The sequence below is a fragment of the Phacochoerus africanus genome, chromosome 15 (assembly GCF_016906955.1).
Source record: "Phacochoerus africanus isolate WHEZ1 chromosome 15, ROS_Pafr_v1, whole genome shotgun sequence".
Lineage (NCBI taxonomy): Eukaryota > Metazoa > Chordata > Mammalia > Artiodactyla > Suidae > Phacochoerus > Phacochoerus africanus.
In genome coordinates this window covers 25,206,239-25,225,081 of record NC_062558.1, presented here as the reverse complement: position 1 = coordinate 25,225,081, position 18,843 = coordinate 25,206,239, and the positions used below count along the sequence as shown (strand labels likewise).

General features: G+C 46.8%; 1 protein-coding gene across 1 annotated transcript in view; it reads right to left on the bottom strand.

Annotated features, from left to right (window-relative positions):
* The window catches only part of TMEM132D (transmembrane protein 132D), a 766,214-nt gene extending 750,259 nt beyond the window's left edge, over nt 1-15,955 (bottom strand). The window contains 1 exon segment of the mRNA XM_047760874.1: nt 15,737-15,955. Coding sequence (XP_047616830.1) covers nt 15,737-15,815 — 79 coding nt within the window. The 5' untranslated portion in view covers nt 15,816-15,955.
* Nucleotides 15,956-18,843: the final 2,888 nt, after the last annotated feature.

The following is an 18,843-nucleotide window of genomic DNA, read 5'->3' as shown; positions in this document are numbered from 1 at the left end:
CTTGTCTCTCAATTTACTGGCCTGTCGTGTGGTAAGCAGTACTAGTCTGGACTTTATAGCATATATCCTAACACCTGAAGAGGGTTCACTGCATGGGGCTAAGTAAAATAAGTCTATCTCAAAAAGTTACATATGACATAACGCCATTCAGCTAACACTCTGGAAAATGCGAAACTTTAGGGATAGGAAACAGAGCCAGCTGGTTCCCCACCTCCACCTGCCAGGGGAGGCAGGTGGAGATGGGGGACCAGTGCTGGAGGAGTAGAAGAAAGCTTTGGGGGGGTGAAGGAAATGTTCTCTAACCTGAATGCATCAGCGGTCAATATACAAGACTATGTGCGTTTGTTAAATTTCATTTCTGACTATGTACAGAAATAGGAATGCTACCTCATGCAAATGTACTATAATTCATCCCCAGTACCTTTTCAGGAGATTCCAGTATGTGGCCAGCAGTCAGAATCTCCCTTCTCCAAGGCACACATGCCTTCCTTCCATGGCTTCACTTTCTGGTTCTAAGCCTCGATTTCATATCAGATTCAGCTGTGTGAGCTTTCAAAACTAACAACTCCTGGGTGTGCCCCCAGGATATTGTAATAGAATGTTGAAAACCTTGACAGAGAATTCTACGGTGTAACATGGGCTCCAAATGACTATTTAAAAGACAGAGGAGTTCCCTTTGTGGCTCAGTGGGTTAAGGACCCAACGTCGTCTCTATGAGGATGCGGGTTTGGGTTCCTGGCCTCACTCAGGGGGTTAAGGATCCAGTGTAGCCACGAGCTGCTGCGTAGGTCGCAGATGCAGCTCAGATCCCAAGCTGCTGTGGCTGTGGTGCAGGGCCCCAGGTGCAGCTCTGTTTCAACCCCTAGCCTGGGAACTTCCATATGCTGCAGGTGCAGGCCTTTTTTTTCTTTTTTTACGGTCGCTAATACCAGCTCCTTAGCCCACTGAGCGAGGCCAGGGATCGAACCTGCATCCTCATGGTTACCAGTCAGGTTCTCAGTTGCTGAGCCACAACAGCAACTCCCAAAAAGCTAAGCTCTTCCAAGAGGACTGTTTCTCTCCCTCCTGAGAGAAAACTTCTAAAACTATGTACCCACTCGCACATTTAAAATCTGCTACCTAATATTTTTCATCAGAGTTTGAATAGTTACTAAGGATAAAGTTTCTAAGTGTACTGTAAATCTTGACATTTAAAATGAAACTCTTACATCACTTTTTTAAATGCATCCATTGAAATAGAAATAACAGAATGACTTGACACCCACCATTATCCATTTATAAAATCTAACAATCAGAAATGTTACATTGTTCCTTTTTCCCCTAAACTCACATTTCCATTCTGATTCCCTTACAGAATTTTATCCTAACTTAATATACTTCTAAACTTGAAAGTAATGTACCCATGATCCCATTATATCTTCCTACAACAGCAACATAGGTGTGTATACACTGAAATTAAACTTTTTCATTTCCTGGAGTTCCCGTCGTGGCGCAGTGGTTAACGAATCCGACTAGGAACCATGAGGTTGCGGGTTCGATCCCTGGCCTTGCTCAGTGGGTTAATGATCCGGTGTTGCCGAGAGCTGTGGTGTAGGTTGCAGACACAGCTCGGATCCCGTGTTGCTGTGGCTCTGGCGTAGACTGGCAGCTACAGCTCCGATTTAACCCCTAGCCTGGGAACCTCCATATGCTGCGGGAGCGGCCCAAGAAATAGCAAAAGACCAAAAAAAAAAAACTTTTTCATTTCCTTTCTTTCTCTCTCTCTTTTTGGCCACACCCACAGCAAGCAGCAGTTTCCAGGCCAGGGATCGAACCCTAGCCACCATAGTGAAAACACAGGATCCTTAACCCACTGAGCCACCAGGGAACTCCTAGTTTCTCCTTACTGTAAGATTCTCAGGATTCAAACACTTCATCAAGTTGGTGTTGTTACAGATCTGATTACCACACCAAGCAACATAAACATATTACATATTTTAATAATTTTTTAAAAAATAAAAAGTAATTCTCTTCTTGTAAATGCACCTTTTAATGAGCTATAGGGTGGGTGTGTTATGTTCCTTGATTAAACTGTAATTACTAATTGTACTTGGGAGACTGTGGAGGTTTTAACACCTGGAAGAAATGAATCATAATAAGACACTAGATGGATGAGAGGTACTTTTCTATTGTAAAATCAAAGAAATGTGTGTATGTGACAGAAACAGAGGATGAACAGGATAATTGTACGTTAATTTAGAGAGACCAAGTTTAAGAGCAAATACATTCGTAACTGGAGGATTTATAAATGCATCCCCCCTTTTTTTTTTCCTTTTTGTTTTTGTTTTTTAAAGGGCTGCATCTGCAGCATATGGAAGCTCCCAGGCTAGGGGCTGAATTAGAGCTGCAGCTGCCGGCCTACACCACAGCCACAGTAATGCCAGATTCAAGCCGCATCTGCGACGTACACCATAGCTCATAGCAACGCTGGACCCTTAACCCACTGAGAGAGGCCAGGGATCAAACCCACATCCTCATGGATACTACTCGGGTTCGTTACTATTGAGCCATGATGGGAATGCCAGTGCATCCCTCTTTTAGTTTTTTTTTTTTTCTTTTTGAGAGCCATAACTGTGGCATATGGAAGTTCCCAGGCTAGGGGTCGCATCAGAGCTGCAGCTGCCGGTCTACACCACAGCCATAGCAACAGCAGATCTGAGCGGCATCTGTGACCTACACCACAGCTTGTAGCAATGCCAGATCCTTAACCCACTGAGTAAGGCCAGGGATCAAACCTGCATCCTCATGGACACTATGTCAAGTTCTTAACCCACTGAGCCTCAACAGGAAGTCCTCCCTTTTCTTTTTTCTTTTGGCTGCACCTGAAGCATGCAAAAGTTCCCAGATCCAACCTGCACCACAGCAGTGACACCAGATCTCTAACCACAAGGACACCAGGGAACTCTTAATGCATCCCTTTTAAAATATCCCCACTCACATATCCCTCGGAAGGTCTTTACAGGACACCCACCACCCCACGCATTCATATATCCTGCTGTCAAGGGCACTACTCCAAATAAATCAATCATGGGAGTTCCTGTTGTGGCTCCCTAGCTACTGTCCATGAGGATGTGGGTTCAATCCCTGGCCTCGCTCAGTGGGTTAAGGATCCAGCATTGCTGCAAGCTGTGGTGTAGGTCACAGATGCCGGATCCACTGTTGCTTTGGCTGTGGCGGAGACCGACTGCTGCAGCTCTGATTAGGCCCCTAGCCTGGGAACTTCCACATGCCGTGGGGACAGCCCTAAAAAGTAAATAAATAAATAAAGTAAAACCAAAGCAATAAACAAAAATCCAGCAATTTCTGGAAATTAAAGCTCAATATTATCCAGCAAGGGTTGTCAACTCACACATCACCAGGACCCAGAGAAATAATATAAATTAGTGAACCTGTGCAGATTCAAGCAAAACAGGGATTCCTGCCCATAGTTCATTTCCCCACTCTTTTTTTGGCTGCACCCAAGGCATGTGGAAGTTCCCAGGCCAGGGACTGAACTCATACCACCGCAGTAACCAGCATCACTGCAGTGACAATATCAGATCATTAACCCACTGAGCCACCACGTAACTCTCATTTGCCCACTTTTGACAGATACCCAAGCCCAGAGCAGTAGTTCTCTAGTAGTTCAAGCTCAAGGATAATCTAACTATCAGGGGGAAAGACAGATGTAATAACATGGACCCCGTGCAGACCGCTGGCTCTGCCTTGTCTGGTGGAGGCAGCAGCTGCCCGGCTCAGGCCTATTGTTAACACGCAGAAATCTCAGGGCCGCTCGCCACAGAAACAGGGAAATCCACACTTTTATGAAAATCTCCTGATCTCAAAATATTGACAACACATCCACCTGGGACCCTACATAAAACATATTTGCAGGCCATGGTTGTCCACCTGACACTACCTGTCAATCAAAAGCTACACTGCTGACATCCAACCACAGGAGGAAACCCGAAGGCTTTTAAAAAGCATTTAAAAAAAAAAAAAAAAAGAGTTCCCGTCGTGGCTCAGTGGCTAACGAATCCGACTAGGAACGATGAGGTTGCAAGTTCGATCCCTGGCCTCGCTCAGTGGGTTAAGGATCCAGCGTTGCCGTGAGCTGTGCTGTAGGTAGCAGACGCGGCTCAGATCCTGCGTTGCTGTGGCTGTGACTGGACCTGTGGCCTGGGAACCTCTATGTCCTATAAGTGTAGCCCTGAAAAGACCAAAAATAAATAAATAAATAAATAAATAAAAATCATTTCTTCTCCCTTATAAACTGAAGGCATATTACACCCTATTGTTTTTTTTTTTCCCCCCTTTTCCAATTCACAATTCACAGTTCCCAGGTAGGGGTTGCATCAGAGTTGCAGCTGCTGTCCTGTACCACAGCCACAGCAATGTGGGATCCAAGCCAGGTCTGTGACCTATACCACAGCTTGGGGCAACAATGGATCTTTAACTCACTGAGTGAAGCCAGGGATTGAACCCACATCCTCACAGACACTATGCTGGGTCCTTAACCTGCTAAGCAACAAAACGGGAACTTCCCCCATTACTTTGTTTTGCATCCTTCAGATTCACAAGGCCAATTTTTAAACTTCAGGCTTAAAAGAACAGTAATGATGTCCTTTACTTTATCAAAAATCTTTTTAGCACATCCAAAAGAATCCCAGGAAAACTACTTTCAGAAAGTAAAATAGTGACTTCTGGCCCAAATGTGCACTGCAAGCTTTTTGGCCTTTACAAAATGTAAATATTAGGTTATCTGTAAAACCGGAATATCCTGGAAACTGTTCTTCCCCATTGTTTTGTTTTGGGGTTTTTCTGTTGGTTTTTGTTTTCTGTTTTTGGTGGGTTTTTTTTTTTTTTTTTTTTTTTTTGCTTTTTAGGGCCGCACTAGTGGCATATGGAGGTTCCCAGGCTAGGGGTCCAATGGGAGCTACAGCTGCCGGCCTAGGCCACAGCCACAGCAATGCCAGATCTGAGCCGCGTATGCAAGCTACACCAGAGCTTGCAGCAACGAGGGATCCTTAACCCACTGAGCGAGGCCAGGGATTGAACTTGCATCCTCACGGTTCCTGGTCAGATTCATTTCTGCTTCGCCACAACGGGAATTCCCATCATTGTTGTAAGGTTACCCTTATCTGAAAGTGCAAGCAAAACTCAACTCCCTAGTTAATGAAATTAAGCCAATCACTCGCATTATGGGAACCAGATATGCAGAACTTAAAGGGCTAAGACAGGACTCCACAGCAAGCTGCCTTTACATTTCTGTACATCAAAATCACTGTTCTCCCTCCTTTCGTTGACACGGTTCCCCTGCAAATGCAAATAGTATTATTTAAGCTGTTCTCTCTCCCTTTCAATAGAATTATCCGTCGTTTCACTGATCTCACATTTCAAAATATTGAATGCTTGTAAAACAAGCAATTGTGTATTTTGATGCTTGCTTTTAACAGCACATAATGCAAATATTTATTCACAACAGTAATTTCCATTGTGCATAGTTTTTACATCTAATTAGGGCCTCTGAAAAATTATAATCATGGAACACAAAAGCGTACATTACATCTAAACAGACGTTCAAAGGATAAAGTAACTTCTCTGAGAGGGGACAATTCTGTCCTGGGACTTGTTGTCTGGGCAAGAATACAAAATTCTATTTAAGGTTAACGATGAGAGAACATGTGAATATTTTTCATATTAGGTTTAAGATGAAAATGATCCTAGGGTTCCCGTTGTGGCTCAGCGGGTTAAGAACCCAACTAGTATTCATGAGGATGTGGGTTTGATCCCTGGCTCTGCTCAGTGGGTTAAGGATCCGGTGTTGCCATGAGCTACACACAGTGTAGGTTGCAGATGTGGCTCAGATCTGGCTTTGCTGTGACTGTGGTGTCGGCAGCTGCAGCTCCGATTCAACCCCTAGCCTGGGAATCTCCATATGCTGCAGGTGCCACCCTAAAAAAATTAAAAAAAAGAAAAGAAAATGATCATAAGAATCAAATATTGGAATATGGTCATGTCGTCAACCATCGAGCATCCATTGCTCCCTTTTCCAGTACTTCAAATTATTCTGCATCACTTGCTTCCCCCACCCCATTTTCATAGCAGGTGGTTGGGAGGGGCTTCCTACTCCAGGCTCCAAAGAAGAAGCTTACTAGCTCAACTTGAGCCAATCAGCCTGCACCTAACCTATCCTTCTATGCTGATTCAGGACAGGCTTATGGAGCTACATGGGCCTTTAAGAGACAGAACTTTGATGGAACTCTTACGAAAAATGCTCTACTTACTGAATTTAGAGTAAAAAGGTGTAACTCTGAGCTAAGGAAACACCTCATGTAAATGAATGTCAATGTGTCTTCGAATAGAACCAATACAGTTAAAGAGGTACAAGTAGACTCTACGTCCCTTTGGCATCATGTGAGCACCTGGATCAAGCCTTGCCTGATACCAGAATGCCCCCAGAATTTCAGCTATGTGAACAAGTATGTTTCCATTTTCCGTTAGGCAGAGACTGTTAATGTTTACTTCCACATTATCTGTTGACTGAGGTTCTCTTCACAAAGCATCCCTGGGAGCACCCACTGTAACCAACTCTGCATCTTCTTCACCAGCCACAGGCTTTGTGACCTCATCCACTCCAGCTTCCTCAGCCTTCAAGAGGCAAATCATCCCGGGGCATAGGACCACACTTGCAGGAAAACAGCTTCGGGGCCTTAGAAGCCACATCCTCCACGTGTTTTGAATACTTTCCAGAGACAGCAAGGTGCTCAGCAAGGTTGTTGGGCGGAGCAGGCAGCACTGACACTGCCATCGCTACGAGCATCAGGGTTTAAAGAAATAGATGCTTTCATGCATCGCTAATACCTGTAGCAAATGGTGCAGCCCCTTTGGAAAAGAACTTGGCAGCAAAACTCTAGCCAGACTCTTTGGCCCAGTAGTTAAATGACAGTGACTCAAAGAAAGTCACACAAAGCAAAAATTGTGCACAGAGACAATAATTTCCTCACAATGGCAGAAAACTATAAATTATGTAATTGTCCGGCAAGAGATGAAAATTTAAAGCTATGGCACAGACATTAAAAATATATTTGTGATGCATTTTTAAAACATGAGGAAATGCTTATATAAACACATGAACTCAAAAAAAGTCCGAAACCAATTATGTGTCCAAGAGACAGTGTGAACACAACTGTTTTAAAAATTCATAGAAAAACAACGAGGACAAAAAACATCAAAATGTGAGGCAGTCATCTTTGGGTAGTGAAGTTATTTATTTATTTATTTTTTACCTCTCCCTCATGTCAGGATTACTTTGAAGTAGCTTACAAAAAAGAAACATATTGGGCTAGAATAAGAAGGCAAGGAGGCAGACAAGAGAGACAGAATAAGGAAAATAAAATAAAGCCAAGGATGAAGCTGAGTCACAAGATGTGTCTCTTAAGTTCCTAGACTTATAAATAGCAAATCTGGCTCTGAGACTCCGAGGAGTTGAAGCAAAGACAAACACTTCGAAATTCACTTAGAAAATTCATGGTGTTCATAGGATAAAGTGTAAACGATTTCCCGGTATAAACACAGCTTTTTTTTTTTTTTTTTTCCTGGTACTAAGGTCTAGGAAGCATTTCTTAGAAAAGGAGCTTGGAGAAGCGACTGTTTTAATAGATAAAGTCTTCAAGGTGTCTCTCCACTTTGTCTTTGCACCTGCCACTCTCCAGCTCCTGTCTGCTGTGCTTCCCCTGCTGGCATCTACGGCCCCACGTTCAGTGGGATGCATGTACCCATTTATCTCCTGTGTTAGACTGTTCTAACCTCTGATCTTTCCCAATGCAAGGCTGCCACATAGCATCCTCACCATCTGTGTGTGTATCTGCCATTCTCAGGCTACTCTCAGGAATAGGCATCCCATTGCTATCACATCCAGCCTCTGATAGAAAGGTCCATTTGGGAAGGGCTGGGATGGAGTCCTGGGACAAGGGAACCCTCCGATTATGCTCCAGGTTGACATTAGCTACCTGCCACCATCTGACACCTACGATCCACCAAAGCTCAGTGCCACCAGGACATGTTCGTCCAACGTCTTGACAAGCATTCTGGAGCGAACGCAAACTCGGTCCCCACCTCTGGAGAGCAAGAAAAGCAGGTATCTTTCTTTTTATGGGATGGGATTTCATTTCTCTTTGGATTCCCCATTTCACCCAGTAGCCTAACAATGGCTCTAGTATCATGGCCTTCCACCTCGAATTATCACTTCCACCTCCAATTAGGGATCGCATGTAAGTTCTGAAAGGTTCAAAGTGCCCAGAACAGCCAGAAGGGTTCACTCCAACTCCAGACTTTGGTCCAAATAGCATCCAGTCTCCTGAGCTCAGTCCATGCAGACCACAAAGATGCCTCCATGGACTTAACCTCAAGGCCTCCTCAGGTTGATTGGGCTTCCTCTGCCATGTCTGCACCAGCTCCCTCAGCTGACCAGGAAAACACTCTGCCATTCCCAGCACCTGGCTAGAGCTCACTGCCCACTCAGCACATGCACGCATTTCTTCTGCTTCTCCCTCCAGCAATTTACAGCAGTTTCCCTTCATCTATGAATCTCCAAATATACTGGGGAAATCTATCTTATATCCCTCTAATCCATCTTAGGGATGGAGAGACACAGAGCATCTCCAAACACTGTCATCTGAGCTCATCTCTATATTTGCTTCCTCTCTCCCTCAATGGCTCCTCTTTCAACAGTTACTGATTTGAAAAAGAAGAGAAAGAGGCCACGAAAGCATATGCCTGGGAGCATAGGTTTTTCCAAATCTTTTGCTCTCGAAATCAAGTCAGGAATCTAGGAGTTCCCTTTGTGGATCAGTGGATTAAGAAACCGACATAGCCTCTGTGAGGAATCGGGTTCGATCCCTGGCTTTACTCAGTGGGTTAAGGATCCAGTGTTGCCATAAGCAGTGGTATAGATCGAAGATGCATCTCAGATTCAACTTCTGGCATAGGAACATCAATATGCAGCAGATGGGGCCCTAAAAAGACCAAAAAAAAAAAAAAAGACCCCAGCTTCAGGCTGTTCAGTGCTCCTCTAAAGTCTTTCTGGATTGTTCTTTTGGCCGCACCCATGGCATACATAAGTTTTGGGGCCAGAGATAGGACCTGCACCACAGTGGTAACCCAAGACACAACAGAGACAATGCCAGATCCTAAACCCACTGTGCCACCAGGGAACTCTTTTTCTAGATACTTTTTAAAGCAGATTTTTAAGAATAAGTGACAAAAGTAATAAAGAACTTTCCTGAGTCTTTGGTGTCATCTCACAGCAAATCCATGCTGGTTTCCTGTGATCACTGCTCCTGTTTGCTGGGGGCCCCACAATATTCTCTCCACAAGTGATTCATTCTTTTTCTTTTTCTGTTTTTTTAGGACCGCACCTGGGACACAGGGAAGTTCCTAGGCTAGGGTTCAAATCGGAGCTGTAGTTGCCGGCCCGCATGACAGACACAGCAACGCCAAATGGGGGCCTCCTCTACGACCTACACCACAGCTCACTGCAATGCCGGACCCTTAACCACTGAGTGAGGCCAGGAATAGAACCTGAGTCCTCATGGATAATAGTCAGGTTGGTTACAATGAGCCACAAGGGGAACTCTAAGTCATTCATTCTTGTCTGGCATCAAAAGTCAAACTCATCTATCCCTAGATTGACAGAACCTAACATTCTCCTTTCAGAAACAGGGAAAATACCGTCTGCCTTCAATCTATCTGCTTCTTCCTAGTTCTTTACAATTTCAGTAAAGATCCACCCCAACTCTCAATCCTGGGGGAACCAAGGCCACCGCAGGCTGCCCCTCACCCAGGATGCCTGCGTGTTAGTGAAGCAGAAGGATCCAGGGATCTGGAGTCGCGGCCCAGGGAGCACAATTACAGAATCTTAAGCATCCTGGCTTTGGCAGCAACCATACCCACTTTCCATCCTCAGACCACCTCCTCCACCTCTGCACTGTCTTGGGATTAAAATCTACATTTTAGTCCCTTTTCCATATCATTGTCCATTGATGGACATTGATGGAAAATGAGGGTGGAAAACATTAGAGAACAGGACGTCCCTGTATCCATTCATCTAACAAAATACTGAGCATCAACCACATCCAAGGCTCACAGCTCTCCACCCTGACCTCTCAGCCAAATGTCACCATGTATAATTTTTGCCTGACACATGGGTTTGTTTGTAGTTACTATATATAATCAAGAGCAGACTGTAAAATGGCTAACAGTCTCAGAATTCCAGTTCCGCCACTTCTTAGTTGTAAGATCTTGGACAAGTTTCTTCACTTCTCTGAGTCTCAATTTCTGCATCTGTAACATGGAGTAAATAGCAAAACCGACCCCGGTGGGCTTATCTGCAAATGCACAAAAATCATTTCCATCAGTCATTCACGCAATGCCTAGTGTGTAGCGACTTTAAAATCTGATGTTATTATTGTCAACCAAAGTATTTCTGGCAGCACTTTGAATGGGAGCGGGAGGGTGGGGGTGGGGGGGACAGCATTAAACCATTTTAGTGTTGCACAAAATTTCTTTTAGCAATAGTCTACACTCTTAAGGATACTTAAACATGTATGCGGCCCTTGCAATGTCCACATACTATACTAAATATTGGAGAGAAACCAAAGATGGATAGAAAAACATACAGATGTTGTCTCTAGAGGTACTTAAATTTTAACAGAGAAGGAGTTCCCTTTGCAGTGCAGTGGAAACAAATCCAACTAGTAACCACGAGGGCACAGGTTTGATCCCTGGCCTCACTCAGGGGGTTAACGATCTGGTGTTACCATGAGCTGTGGTGTAGGTTGCAGATGCAGCTCGGATCCCGCATTGCTGTGGCCGTGGTATAGGTGTAGGTCAGCGGCTACAGCTCCGACTGGACCTTAGCCTGGGAACCTCCATATGCCGCAGGTGAGGCCCTGAAAAGACAAAAAAAAAAAAGAGAGAGAGAGAGAAAAGAAAAAGAAAAACAAGAGGATGATTGCAGCGATATTGTTCTAAGGTAAGGCCCGCAGCCCATCACCAGAAGCTCCAGAACGTGCCACAACTCTCCTGCCAACACCTTGATTGAGGCCCCGAGACAGTGACTTTGGACTTCTAGCCTCCAGAGCTGGAACTGTGTGAGAATGAAGTTCTGTTGTTTTAAGTTTCCATGGCATGTGATAAGGCAGCCAGAGGAAATTTATAGACCCTCTGATTAAAATCCATCCCTGTCCTTCCTCTTCTCCTCAACAGGGCAGAGGAAAGGGCGGCTGCAGAATTCATCATTTGCTGGGACAATTTTGAGGGGGAAAGAGACGCTCTTACTATCCTCACCAGGACAACGTAGGTGACGGGCTGATGCAGGCAAACCAGGACATGCCATGGGTAGCTCCACAGCCCACCTGACCACTGCCTGTCCCCGATTCAGTGTGGTCACTCACTATTCTGTCCCTTTGTGCAGAACCACAAGTTCCAGTGCTCTCTGGGCACGTGTGCACACGCGCGTGTGTGCATGCACCCTCCCTCTCAGGGACATCCCCTACCTGTTAATACCACCCCATCACTCAGATGCTCTAAGTCAAATGCTGACATACCTGCACTTCGAGATGCTCACTCCATCCCTCTAGGGCATACAGTTGAACTTCACAATTCCTTTATATAATATACAATTACATTTTATGTAATTAATATCTTTCTCTATCTCCTCTATAAACTGCTAGTTCTGGGAGTGTGGTAACCATATCTCTGTGGGATTTTCTCACTACTGCAATCCCTATGACCAGCATGGAGGAGGGTATATGGTTGGTGGTCAAAAGGCAGTTACTGTGACACAATAAGGAAGGGGAGGGGATGGAGAAAACCAGAGGAGGAAAAGGAAGCGGGAACTGAACCCAGAACTGGGGGTTTTGAGCTCAGGGCTTAAAACCACGGATGATTTTTGCACTTTACGCACCAGAAGAATGACTAGCAGTAGATAAACCATCCTGGATCTAAGAACACTTTAGTACCTTCCTTAACCCTGTGTTCTGAGAACACCGGCAAATAGTAATTCCTGCAGAGTTTCAGGCTCACTGAAGCCTGTGGCCTTCGATATTTGTTGAATGAACACATTTTATGGATTTATGCATGAACAGATGGATGGATGGATGGATGGATGGATGGGTGAGTGGATGGATGGGTGGGTGGGTGGATGGATACATGGATACATGGATAAAGGATGGATGGATGGAAGAGTACATGGATGGATGATGATTGGTTGAAGAAATGGGTGAATAGATAAATGATACATGAATTTAAAATATAGGGCAGTATAAGCTTCTGCAGTAGGGTATTCTTGGAGTTTTTGTTTTGTTTTCCATTTTCTCTTGGCTTTCAGAATTGAACTAAATTAAACGGATCTTGATACTTGGAATTCTAACTTTCTATGCATAGAGGTATTTTTTTTTTATAAAAGCATATTTAGTACTTAACTCTTGAATTCAGAAAAAAAGTAAATTTCATGGTCTCCCCAGTCCGTAGCCTTTTCTTTTGATAGTGTTTAAATCTAAGCAATAAAGTCTCATCTCTCTGTCTCTCAAACACACACACACACACACACACACCCCACACCCCATACCAATGTGCTCTCTCCTGAATATTCCTTCCTCCCCTGAAAACCTGGATAAGCTGTCACTATAAACTGAAGCACCTGCGGTCCAGAGCTACAGACGGATATTTCCTAAATTAGAGGTGGTGCTACACCCTTCAGATGCTTCACCTCTGATCTAAGAGGAAGGCTAATCAAGGTGGAAACACTTTGCAGGAAGGTGCCCTCGCAAAGCTGTGCCCCAGGAAGCTGGCTGGACTCTGCTGGACGCAGGCAGAACACGTGGCTGGCATAGCCCGGAGAGCCCCATCACTGCAGCCAGCGGCTCCTCTTGCAGGATCCCAAGCCTCTGTGAGTGTCTGCTTCTCAAAAAGCATTTGCAAGAGAACACAACCGGGGGATGCAGGGAAGGGTCAGGACAAGCAGCCTGAATGAGGCAGCCTTCCTGATTTAGGACTGAAACCTGCCTGACTCTGTGTGTGCATCTCCAGTCTCATCCTTAATTGGTCTTCGCTCCCCACCCCCCAACACACACTTTCCTGGCTCCTGCCTCCTCCCATGAAGTGAACAGCAATGTATAAAATACATCTGCAAGCCGGCACAGCTGTAAGCTGCATCCCTAAGGAAGCCTAGACCCAAAAACAGAAGACACAAGCTCACAGACAACTTGATATGAGGCCATTCACCAGGAAGGGTTTTGGGGACCACCTGACAACAGTGCCAGTAAAATTTTCTGTTTCATCGTAAAGTTTCCAGGCTCCAAGGGATTGAAGTGCAAGCAGTAATATTTTATTTTGATTTGATTTTTCCAAGATCTGCATCAAGTTGCTCTATGACCAATCACTTCCTGCTCATAAAATGTAAACAGAGGTGAGGTTCAAAGACATGAACTTGGTTTCCAAATGTGTACAGCAAAGGGTATTTTACTCAGTCCTGTGTGGTGGCCTGTATGGGAAAATAATCTGAAAAGGAATGGATTATATGTATATAAACAGCACGTTGCGCTACAACTGAAACTGACACAACTTCGGAAACCAACTTTAATAAAATTTATTTTTAAAAAATGGGCACATCTGTTCACTCGAAGCTTCATAGGTAGAAAGAACTAAGGCAGTACAGTAAAAACAATAATATGCTGAAGCATATAGTTAATATTTGGTAATAATCTCCATGTTTCCATCAGACCCAGATAAATTAGGCACTTTAGAGCATGTGTATCTATGCATGTTTGCTTCCAGTTAAAATCTTCTGAAATACAATCCAACTTGGATTTCAAGCTGGTTTAGAACTTTGGCTGGAGGCTCCGAGAGGGGAAAGTGATTTGAACACACTGGAAAAAGCACTAAAAGGTCCCTGCATTTAGAAATTACATCTGCACCATGACACTGTACACAACCTGATGGTTTTAGGGGTGTTAAGCTCAAAATATGTCAGAGGTTGGACTTATAGCATCCTTCTACAAGCTGAGACCTCCACATCTGCGTTCCTCATTTTAAGGACATTTTCAGTGCTTCTACTTGAAAAAGTTCACAAGTATCAGGGGAAATGCAGTTCTCTGCAGCACCTCTCAGTCTAACAGAGAAATCAGTTAAGGGAACTATGTACCTTAACGGAGAAAACACACCAGTTAGGTCACATTTACAATGCTATTCTGTACCTTTCTTAATAAAACTTGTTATGGCAGCATAAAAACAGAGTAGCCTATTCCGACGAACAAACCAAGTGACAACCAATAAAAAAGCACGCCTCGTAGCAATAGGCAAGTCTGCGGGGCTGTTGTTGCTGCTGTGGATTTCGGGGGGGGGGGGTTTGTAACCTCACGTCTGCTGGGTTGGATTCACTGAATTCGTCAACCTTTTCTTCCGTCTCTCTCAAGCACAACATAAACCCCCCCGAGGCTCCGGTCCTCAGAACTGTTCTAACTCATAATGAGGAGCTGTGAGCCCATGACGTCCGCACTTGAAAAGACAGCCAAGAAGGGTGGGCACAGGTTCCCCCCCCCCCTTTCTAAATCACTCTCCAGCACAAAAACCCGGCGAGTGAACTATTGTCAGATCTAAAGCAGTGTAACCTCCATGATGAGCTCAGAGAACAGAAAATTCCTGTAATTAAAAGGCTCTGTGCATGATAATTGGCTTTGAAGTTTCTAAGAGAGATTTCATCTCGAAAAGCTTCTCAGAAAAAAATGTTTACAGGGATCAGGGCCCCATGCTAGAGCTGATTAAGATGCTCCACTTCTCTCCTCATCTATTTCTCTGAAGGTAAGAGGCTGGGGTGGCGGGTGGGAGGAACCATACACAAATATAGAGTCCTGCTCAGTAAGAAGAAAGAACTGCTGGTCCTTCCAACCATCTCCTGTGTGAATCCAATCATCTCCCTTCAAGGAATTCGTGTCCTGAGCTTGCAAACTTGCTGTTCCAATGACAGACAGGAATGGTGACAGAAGGCAAGGCAAGCAGATGGGGAATCTCTGCTTTCCTCACAGCTGCAAGTCAGGGGCTCTGCTGGGACAACTCAGGTACAAGTGTGGTTTAAACTCAGTGTCTAACCTGCACGGATGCTACCACGGGCAAATAGCCACAGATGCCCCCTCTCCCTCCAAAACCTCTCTTAGAGAAACTCAAAACCACCTCTCCTGGCTCCGTGACATAGGAATGCACTCTACAGCATTTCCATACAGAACAGTGCTATGGAATCATTTCCTAACGGGTCCGTGGCAGCAGGAAAAGTCAAGTCTCAATTCCAGAACCTTTCAAGGAAGTCCTTTCAATCCCCTCCTCTGACTTCTTGCTCAGCCCTCCCAGCGCCCACCTCTCCTTTCAAGATTTTCCACCGCCTTCCCCGAATTGAAAACGCTGTGGGGTGGACGGGCTATTTTTCTTCCCTTTGCGGTCTCATCCAGGGCCTCCCACCCAAGTCTTCCGGGGAGGCATGTGGTGCCAAGGGGCTTCGGAGGACCTTGGCCGCCGCACGCGCGCGCGTGCACAAGCACGAACACACACACACACACCCCACGCCCTCTCTCCCCGCCACCCCCATACACATGCGCACCCTCCCACACGCTCACTCCCAGCAAAGTTCGTCTCGGGGCCCGAGGTGGCGGCGGCATCCCCTTACCTTTGGAGAAGAGGGCGGCCAGGCTGATGAGAACGGGGGACCAATGGTGCCACAGCGTCCCCATCTCAGACGTGCACATCGCGGAGACCCGGAGCGAAGATCCCCCGCTCCCCAACGCCGTCTGGGCGAAGAAGACGCAGTCACCAAGCCCCCAGAGGACCGGAGCGGGCGGAAGGATGAGGGAATGCCGGGCTAGGGGCGAGAGCAGCGGCGGCGCCCTGCGCCCTCCTCCCGCCAGTCCATGGTCGGCCGGGAGGCGACACCGTGCGCCGCTCTGGAGTTGCTCTCCGAGTCCAACGCGCGCGCAGGCAAACCCCACCTCCCCTTCACCCCCACCAGGATATTTTTATTTTCATCCACGAGGATCTGCTCCTTTCCGTTTACCCAGCGAGGACTGGCCCCCAAGTGGCCCCTAAAGGGCGCCTCCGGGAGCGCGGGGACGCTGGCGGGTGGCTCCGGGTGGGCTAGCGCTCGCGGGCTGCGGGGCAGCGGGGCTGCGGCGCCCGGGGCGCGGGCGGAGGCGGCACGGGGGTCCCCGGCCGGGTGGCGCGGCGCGGGGCGCCCGGGCGCACGGCCCCCATCCCGCCCGGCCGCGCCCCGGGGCGCGCGCCAGAGCCCAAAGTTTGGCGGGGCGCAGCTGCTTCCTGCGCTGCCCGCCCCAGCCCTGCTCCGGCCCCGGCTCGGGCTCGCGGGGCCCTAGGCGAGCGGCGCGCACGGCCGGCTCCGGGGACGCAGAGCTGCCCCCGGCGCTGGGGGAAGGCGGGCCAGCGGCGCGCGGAGGAGGACCCGCGAGCCCGAGGATCTCGCCGCCCGCGCGCCGGCCCCGCTCTGCCGAAACTGCATCCGGCAACGGACGCGAGCGCCACGATGCCCCGTGCTGGCTTGGGGTCTGCCTTAAAAAATTGTCGTTTTTTTAAAAAGCCCCACCCTTTCGGAGTGACAGCTGTGAGCCCCAATCCGCACAGTCAATCCCACCTCCCCCCGGTCTGCCCCGCACCCACCCTCCCGGCCACCCCTCCCTGCGCGCGCCAGTCGGAGGGGGCTTCTGGGAGGCGGGCGAGTACCCGGCCGGCACTGCCAGCTCAGAGGATGCCAGAGAGAGCGTCCTGTTCTCCCAACAGGTGTCAAAAAGGCCATTTGCCTTCTCTTTCTCTTTAAACCTCAAGCTAAGGGCAAGTCCTCCAGCCTGGGGATTCTGAGGCTCTTCGCCTGGCAGTCAACACAAAGATGGCTGTAGAGGGGCCCTCACCACGCACTGATTTTTCCCCAACAATCCCTGGGTAGGAGGGCCTCTGACATGTTATCCAAGGATCATGCTGGTCCCCTCAACCCCATCCCGGGGTGACCACCAAGTCAGCGATTCTAAAAGAATCCCATCTTGACTCCCCGCTGGCCTAGGAATGAATCTGTTAAAGGCGAACGTGGCCTTGAGAAGATGAGAAAAAAACAAACTATTTACAGTTCCTGAAACCCAAATGAAGATATCCAGCAAACTAAAGCCACAAAGCATCATCCTACGATTTTAGCCCAAGGACTGCTCTCCTCCATCGGAGCCTCTGAATTGACTAGATCAGAAAACAAAACGAGGGAAAGAGTTCTGATTATTTAAAGAATATCATAAACCAACAGCAGCCCAATCAAATGAGGTGGATTTACCTCGAGTAGGGTAAAAACAGGTCATCCTCAACATCTGAACTAGGGAGCCACAGATGTTTTATTCTCCATGACCGGGGTTGCAAAACCATACCAAAGCTTTAAGAGTTTTATGCTTTCGGAGTTCCTGCTGTGGCTGCAACGGGATGGGTGGCATCTCTGCAGCACCAGGACACAGGTTTCATCCCTGGCTGGACACAATGGGTTAAAGGATACAGTGGTTGCCATAGCTGCCTCTTAGGTCGCAACTGTGGCTGGGATCTGATCGCTGGCAGGAGAACTTTTTCAGCAGGAGAGCCAAAAAAGGGCAGGAGGAGAGTTTTTATCTTTCGGAGTCTCAAAGGATTAGCTATCTGGGTTTCACTCTATGGAACTTTATTCTGTGTTTAATTTTATGAATGTCTTTCTGTTTTTCTTTCTTAAACTTCCTGCCTTTTCTCTTTGTATCACTCTCCTTTAAAATTCTAAAGAGTCGGGAGTTCCCATCATGGCACAGCGGAGATGAATCCAACCAGGAACCAAGAGCTTGCGATTTGATCCCTAACCTCGCTCAGTAGGTTAAGGATCTGGCGTTGCTGTGAGCTGTGGTGTAGATCACAGATGCAACTCGGATGCCAGGTTGCTATTGTCTGTGGTGTAGGCCGGCAGCTGTAGCTCTGTAGAGCCCATTCTACTCTAGCCTAGGAACCTCCTTATGCCACGGGTGCAGGCCCTTAAAACAAAAAAAAAATTATGAAGAGTCAATGCAGCAAAGAACCTAAGGGAGAATGCATTTTGCATTTCAGTGCTTCCAAAACTTGAGTAAATATCAGCATCACCTGGGACACTGAGCCTACCCACCCACCCCAGCCTCGGATCCAGCAGGTGTAGGTGGTACCAAGAATCTGCATTCCTGGAGTTCTCCTTGTGGCTCAGTGGGTTAAAAATCGGACATAGTATCCATGAGGATGCAGGTTTGATTCCTGGCCTTCGTTCAGTGGGTTACAGATCCAGTGTGCCGCAAGCTGCAGTGTAAGTCACAGATCTGCCCCAGATCCCAGGTTGCTATGGCTATGGCATAGGCCAGCAGCTCTAGCTCTGATTCAGCCCTTAGCCCGGGAACTTCCATATGCCAGGGGTGTAGCCATAAAAAAAAAAATTAAAAAAATAAAAATCTGCATCCCCAACAATATCCGGGTGATGGCTGATGCCTCCCATCCAAGGACCACTGATCTGAGACACTATCCCCTCCACCCCAATGATGGGAAAACTGAGGGTTAGTACCTGGCATCCCTTCACCTGGCCTCTTAATGGCAGAGCCAGTAAACTGCACAAAATGCCAATTCCCACTCACCAAAGTCAGTTTTACTGTGAAATCTAGTCTATATTTAAAACAATTTTCAAATTGACTAGGAACTAATGATCCTTATTCTTGATTAAACGTGAACGTTTTGGAGTTCCTACTGTGGCTCAGC